This window comes from Corythoichthys intestinalis, chromosome 15, assembly GCF_030265065.1.
Source record: "Corythoichthys intestinalis isolate RoL2023-P3 chromosome 15, ASM3026506v1, whole genome shotgun sequence".
NCBI lineage: Eukaryota > Metazoa > Chordata > Actinopteri > Syngnathiformes > Syngnathidae > Corythoichthys > Corythoichthys intestinalis.
Window position 1 is genome coordinate 33,933,059 of NC_080409.1, and position 7,490 is coordinate 33,940,548.

The following is a 7,490-nucleotide window of genomic DNA, read 5'->3' on the forward strand; positions in this document are numbered from 1 at the left end:
ATTTGCAAATCATGGTGGAAAATAAGTATTTTGGTCAATACCAAAAGTTCATCTCAATACTTTTGTTATGTACCCTTTGTTGGCAATAACGGAGGCCAAACGTTTTCTGGAAACCTTCACAAGCTTTTCACACACAGTTGCTGGTATTTTGGCCCATGCCTCCATGCAGATCTCCTCTAGAGCAGTGATGTTTTGGGGCTGTCGTTGGGCAACACGGACTTTCAACTCCTTCCACAGGTTTTCTTTGGGGTTGAGATCTGGAGACTGGCTAGGCCACTCCAGGACCTTGAAATGCTTCTTACGAAGCCACTCCTTTGTTGCCCTGGCTGTGTGTTTGGGATCATTGTCATGCTGAAAGACCCTGCCTCGTCCCATCTTCAACGCCCTTGCTGATGGAAGGAGATTTCCCCTCAAAATCTCTCGATACATGGCCCCATTCATTCTTTCCTTTACACGGATCAGTCGTCCTGGTCCCTTTGCTGAAAAACAGCCCTAAAACATGTTGTTTCCACCCCCCCATGCTTCACAGTGGGTATGGTGTTCTTCAGATGCAATTCAATATTCTTTCTCCTCCAAACACGAGAACCAGTGTTTCTACCAAAAAGTTCTATTTTGGTTTCATCTGACCATAACACATTCTCCCATTTCTCTTCTGGATCATCCAAATGCTCGCTAGCGAACCGCAGACGGGCCTGTACGTGTACTTTCTTCAGCAGGGGGACACGTCTGGCAGTGCAGGATTTGAGTCCCTGGCGGCGCATTGTGTTACTGATAGTAGCCTTTGTTACTGTGGTACCAGCTCTCTGTAGGTCATTCACTAGGTCCCCCTGTGTGGTTCTGAGATTTTTGCTCACCGTTCTTGTTATCATTTTGACGCCACGGGGTGAGATCTTGCATGGAGCCACAGATCGAGGGACATTATCAGTGGTCTTGTATGTCTTCCATTTTCTAATAATTGCTCCCACAGTTGATTTCTTTACATCAAGCATTTTACCTATTGCAGATTCAGTCTTCCCAGCCTGGTGCAGGTCTACAATTTTGTCTCTGGTGTCCTTCGACAGCTCTTTGGTCTTGGCCATAGTGGAGTTTGGAGTGTGACTGACTGAGCTTGTGGACAGGTGTCTTTTATACCGATAATGAGTTAAAACAGGTGCCATTAATACAAGTAACGAGTGGAGCCTCGTTAGACCTCGTAAGAAGAAGTTAGACATCGTTGACAGCCAGAAATCTTGCTTGTTTGTAGGTGACCAAATACTTATTTTCCACTCTAATTTGGAAATAAATTCTTTAAAAATCAAACAATGTGATTTTCTGTTTTTTTTTTTTTTTTTACCACATTCTGTCTCTCATGATTGAGGTTTACCCATGTTGACAATTACAGGCCTCTCTAATCTTTTCAAGTAGGAGAACTTACACAATTGGTGGTTGACTAAATACTTATTTGCCCCACTGTACCAAAGGCTGAGAAATGAGTCACACAACCCGCTCCGCTGTCCCGCAGGAGACGGGAACCTCCACCTGAACATCACCTCCCCCGCCAGAGACGCAGGGCTGCTGGCCGCCATCGAACCTTTCGTGTACGAGTGGACGTCGGCACGGCGGGGCAGCGTCAGCGCCGAGCACGGCCTGGGACTGAAGAAGAGGAACTACATTTACTATAGCAAGCCCCGCTCGGCGGTGGCCGTCATGGCGGGCATCAAGGACATGCTGGACCCGAGGGGCATCCTCAACCCATATAAGACTTTACCGGACAGGCTGCCGTGAAAGGAGATCTAAAGGTACAGTAATGTGAGCCTAGTCTCAAAGTCGCGGGGTCACTATTAACTCATTTGCTCCCAAAAACGTATAAATACGTTGTATTTTTAATTGTTTCCGTGTCCCAAAAACGTATTTATACGTCTTTTACGTTTTTTTTTTTTTCCAAAAAGACATCTCTGGGTTATGATAAAAGGATAAAATAATAGACCTGCACAAGGCTGGGATGGGCTACAGGAAAATAAGCAAGCAGCTTGGTGAGAAGGTAACAACTGTTGGAGCGATGATTAGAAAATGGAAGAAGTTCAAGTTGACGGTCAATCTGCCTCGTTCTGGGGCTCCATGCAAGATCTCACCTCGTGGGGCATCACTGATCACTGGTCAATGACCTGAAGAGAGCTGGAACCACAGTCTCGAAGAAAACCATCGGAAACACATTACGCCGTCATGGATTAAAATCTACAGCGCACGCAAGGTCCAGCTGCTGAAGCCAGTGCATGTCCAGACTCGTCTGAAGTTCGCCAAAAAAAAGTCAAGAAAAACCAAAAATCCCTAGCTCAAAAAATTTGCATATTTCATACGACCAATACAAAAAAAGTGTTTTTTCATACAAAAAAAGTCAACCTTCAATTAATTATATCAGCCATGCACTCAATACTTGTTTGGGAATCCTTTTACAGAAATGACTGCTTCAATGCGGCGTGGCATGGAGTTAATCAGCCTGTGGCACTGCTGAGGTGTTATGGAGGCCCAGGATGCTTCGATAGTGGCCTTAAGCTCATCCACAGTGTTCGGTCTGGTGTCTCTCAACTTCGTCTTCACAACATCCCACAGACTCTCTACGGGTTTCAGGTCAGGAGAGTTGGCAGGCCATTTGAGCACAGTAATGCCATGGTCAGTAAACCATTTACCAGTGGTTTTTGCCACTTGTGCTGAAAAATGAAATCTTCATCTCCATAAAGCTTTTCAGCAGATAGAAGCATGAAGTGCTCCAAAATCTGATAACTAGCTACATTGACCCTGCCCTTGATAAAACACAGTAGACCAACACCAGCAGCTGACATGGCATCACTGACTGTGGGTACTTGACACTGGACTTCAGGCATTTTTGCATTTCCTACTCCCCAGTCTTCCTCCAAATTCTGGCACCTTGATTTCCAAATGACATGCAAAATTTGCTTTCATCTGAAAAAAGTACTTTGGAGCAACAGTCCAGTGCTGCTTCTCTGTAGCCCAGGTCAGGTTCTGCTTCTGCCGCTGTTTCACACACGCCTGTGCACGGTGGCTCTGGATGTTTCTACTCCAGACTCAGTCCACTGTTTCTGCAGGTCCCCCAAGGTCTGGAATCTGCCCTTCTCCACAATCTTTCTTAGGGTGCGATCACCTCTTCTGGTTGTGCAGCGTTTCCTCCCACACTTTTTCCTTCCCACTGAGGTGCCTTGATACAGCACTTTGGGAACATCTTATTCGCTCAGAAATTTTTCTGTGTCTTAGCCTCTTGCTAGAGGGTGTCAATAATGGCCTTCTGGACAGGAGTCAGTTCGACAGTCTTGCCCATGATTGCAATTTTGAGTAATGAACAGTGTTGGGCATGTTACTTTAAAAAAGTAATTAGTTACATTACTCACTACTTCTTCCAAAAAGTAACTGAGTTAGTAACTGAATTACTCTATAGTAAAAGTAATTAGTTACCAGGGAAAGTAACTATTTCCGTTACTTTAAAAAGAACTTGTTGTATGTCAAAGAATTTTCTGAGCAGTAGTGGAATCAGTGGAATAGAGAAGAACAGACAGGTAGTTAACTTGTTAGGTGCTTCAGCAGATTTGAATTGCTTACCACAGATGTCGACAAAAGCTTTGTCCCGGGACATAAATTACACATTACATGCAGGTTCTTTCCTTTAATTTCGACAAACTTGAAATAGCGTCTATATCTCCACCTCTTAAAGGACAATTTTTCTTCTGAATGCTCTGCCATCTTGACCCTGTGCATCTGTTTTGCGTGTGTGTGTTTGCCGTACGCGCTGTTCCGGTTTGCTTGTGAAATCACCGGCTCTGATTGGCTTACAACGACACATGACTCTAACCCTCAGCCAAACACAATCACTTCCATCGCATTTTTCGAGGGGCTGCATTCAGATAGGCCGGTTTCCCGACAATTCACGTCACCTTCAAAGCGTCTGCCGTCCCCAAGATGGAAGCAGAATTATTGCTGGCTGACAGTGGGGGATGGGAACGAGGCTAGCATTCAGGTGTGGCAAAAACAGAAACGTTAGCAAGCTTTGGAAAGCATTGTCTAATTGAATGAGCAGGGACAAACAGCCTGGAGTCATAAAAAGTACGTGCTGTAATATTCTGATACGGAATTATCCGAAGCACCCTAAAGTGCACACGGCGCCAATATTGTTTTGCTCACATGATGCGGGAGGGAGTGAGTTAGAGACACGGCCTGCCGAGAACCGTACGTTTGTGTTAATGTTGAAGTTATACAGTATGTGCTATTAAAGAAACAGTGCCAGCACGTCCTTTGTGGTATATCTTTGCTAAGAAAAAGCACAAAACAAAACACGTGCGCTATTCTCGAACCTGAACGCACCCCAAGTCTTGGATGACAAATCAACAGAGCAGAGAGTTGACTCAACATGGCTGGTAGTTTCTTCAATTTATTCAGAGTAAGTAACGCACCGCTTTTGACCGTCAGTAACGGCGGAAAAAGTAATTACTTAGATTACCCCGTTACTGAAAAAATAACGCTGTTACGTAACGGCGTTATTTATAATGGCGTTACTCCCAAAACTGGTAATGAACCAGGCTGGGAGTTTTTAAAAGCCTCAGGAATCTTTCGTAGGTGTTTTGAGTTAATTCGTTCAGATGATTAGGTTAGTAGCTTCTTTAGAGTACCTTTTCATGATATGCTAATTTTTTGAGATAGGGATTTTTGGTTTTTCTTGACTTTTTTGCCAAAATCATCAATACTAAAACAATAAAAGGCTTGAACTACTTCATTTGTGTGTAATGAATCTAAAATATATGAAAGTATAATGTTTATTAGTACATTACAGAAAATAATGAACTTTATCACAATATGCTAATTTTTTGAGAAGGACTAGTACATTTTGGAAGGGGTTCAATGAAAAGTACAGCAAAATGGTGCAAAAACATGAATATAGTACAGAAAAACTGCACAAATAATCCATTATCACTCCAGTATAGCCAACATTTTTTTCTTGAGACCTCCAGAGGGAGGTGGGCCCACAGGACAGCCCAGTGCCTAGGCGAAGCTTTCCTGTCTTGCCTTTACCCAGGGTACCCGCGGGTTATTAAAAGTATCAAAAAAGCATTGAATTTAGTTTTCCATTATTAAAGGTATTAAAAGTATTAAATTAGCTGTCGTAAGTCTGGAATTTTTTCACCGTGGTTTTAAGTTTCAAGAACATTTTAGTGCAACCTAAATTATATCCGTGACGAAGTTTTTTTTTTTTTTTTTTTAATCCATAACGAAGATGACGCGTAGAATTTTTACGATGCACTGCACCTCGTGCGTGCGCGCCGTTAGCATCATTAGCATCAACATCACAACAGCAGGCAATCGCACAGTACTGTGTGTTAAAGCAAGGAACTGCTCAGATACCTTAGTTGTTATGTTTGACGAAAGCCTCAACCAAGTCCAAACAATTGGACCAGCATGTGAGGTATTGGATTGGCGACCAAGTCGCATCCAAATACTTTGGGTCGCAGTTTATGGGTCATGCGAAGGCAGTGAACCTGCTTAACATTTCAATGTAAGATGTCAATTTCTCCAATTAAAATGTGTTAGATGCAGTAATGTATTTCTGCACGGTTTGCCTTTGGAATGAATGTGAATTTCGCAGTTTTAACTCGAGAGTTAGCCATGTTCAATGGGGTATTGGCAGGTGCACTAGCCTTAGCATGGATAAATCTGAGCATAGATTCACCATCACTCACAGATACATAGCACTGTTGACACTATTATTGGAACGAGTGCAGGGAAACGATCTGAATAACATGGCATGGTGATAGGCAAATTATAATGTAGGTGATAGTAAAACACCTGGTATATTTAAATGTTTTTCTTGATTAAATAAGAGTATGGATTTTCTCTATCTGATTAAAAGAAATGTCTTCAATAGCTAACAAAGGATTAACATGTGTTTTGTATACTTGTAATGTGATTGGAAAAAAACAATTACCAAGGGAAATGGTCATGTGTAGCTTTTTTATTTTGTGGAAATTATGGTAAACTACTGCCATTTAGTGGCTGTTTTTTAAACTTTCACTGCCAATTGCAAGCACATTACAGTTAAGGTCACCAGCTTGACAATCACCTACTTAACTACCACCTTGACTAGGTCCTCTTAAAAGGGAAACCTGTTGTGTTGCAAATGTAATTTCTGAAGTTGCTTTACAATAATAGCGTAAAATCCATTTTATCCTGGGGAAAAAAATTCTGAAAGACCTTATATTTAAATGTTTTAATTGTATCTTCAATAAATGTGCATTCTTTTGTCAAACACAATTAGTAATTGAGGTTAAATTTGATGTTCAGTGCTTTATTTTTTTAATATGATTCAATATTATCTAAATCATGGGTGCGAGAAAAGTATTAATTTTCAGTTGAGATGGCATTAAAAAAGGTCTTAAAAGTCTTGAATTTAGATTTATCAATCCTGGGGGGACCCTGCTTACCGCCCTCTGGAAGTCATTCTTGTTTTTTGTCTCATTGAAGCCAAGCCAATTTCGGTGGTCCCCCCACTGGGGCTCAATCTTTCTATCGCTTTTCCTTTAATGTTGGATTTCGTTTTCCCTCAACTCCTCCGGTGACTTTCTTGATGGGTCTTTTTCCCCCCCAGTGCTTGGCCGGGTGCTGGGGGTTTCAGAAACATGTAGTATAATGTTAGGTGGGTACTGAGATGCTGATTAATCAAGTTGCGTGCGTTCACGCGGGAGCGAGTACACAAGGTACCGTAATTTTCGGACTACAAGGCGCGCCTGATTATAAGCCGCTACCCACCAAATTTGGCACGAAAATGGCATTTGTTCATAGATAAGCCGCACTGGACTGTAAGCCGCAGCTGTCCTCATTTTATTATGGGATACAGCACTTCTTTTGACAGCGGCATCATAAAACTGTCATAAGACCAGATGAACCACCACCATAAAGCTTTACAGCCAATTGGTTCATTGCTTCAAGAAGCTTCATTTGGTCATCACTGTTCCCTTGGGAGAGACAGTCCACCTCTGCTGCCACCTGCTGTTGGCACTGTTGTTGTCCAACATTCCTCTTAGCATGCACTGCAGCGCTACAGATGTACATAACAATCAAAATTCATGTTCTGTGCTAATTATTTCTTCAGTTACTGTTCCAGTTGTTTCATTATTTGCTAGTTATGGTATTTGGTAACACTTTGACAGTGGCACTGCACTGGACTAAAAGCCGCAGGATTCAAAATTCGGGAAAAAAGTAGCGGCTTATAGTCCGAAAAGTACAGTATGTTTACGCCCAACGGAGATCGTAACATCGTCAAAACACAGAACCACTGTTAATTAATGTGAAATAAAGATTTTTTTTAATCAACGCATTTTTACTGGCCCCACCAGAGCCTTCTGGTGGCCCTGACGGTTTTAAAAGTACTGGCCACCGGGCCATTTATATTGTCGACACCTGGAATAACACACCTGCTGATTAAGGCATGGTCACATTAGCAATGAGTAAAG

At 42.3% G+C, this 7,490-nt stretch overlaps 1 protein-coding gene across 3 annotated transcripts in view; it reads left to right on the forward strand.

Annotated features, from left to right (window-relative positions):
* d2hgdh (D-2-hydroxyglutarate dehydrogenase) overlaps positions 1 to 7,490 on the forward strand; it is a 37,602-nt gene that overhangs the window by 14,517 nt on the left and 15,595 nt on the right. For 2 of the 3 annotated variants that reach the window (XM_057859050.1, XM_057859051.1), the window contains exon 10: positions 1,502 to 1,778. In XM_057859050.1, the coding sequence (XP_057715033.1) occupies positions 1,502 to 1,764 (263 nt within the window). In that variant the 3' untranslated portion in view covers positions 1,765 to 1,778. Of the gene's footprint in view, positions 1 to 1,501; positions 1,919 to 7,490 lie in introns of those variants that run through there. The other variant, XM_057859049.1, reaches the window with a different exon arrangement.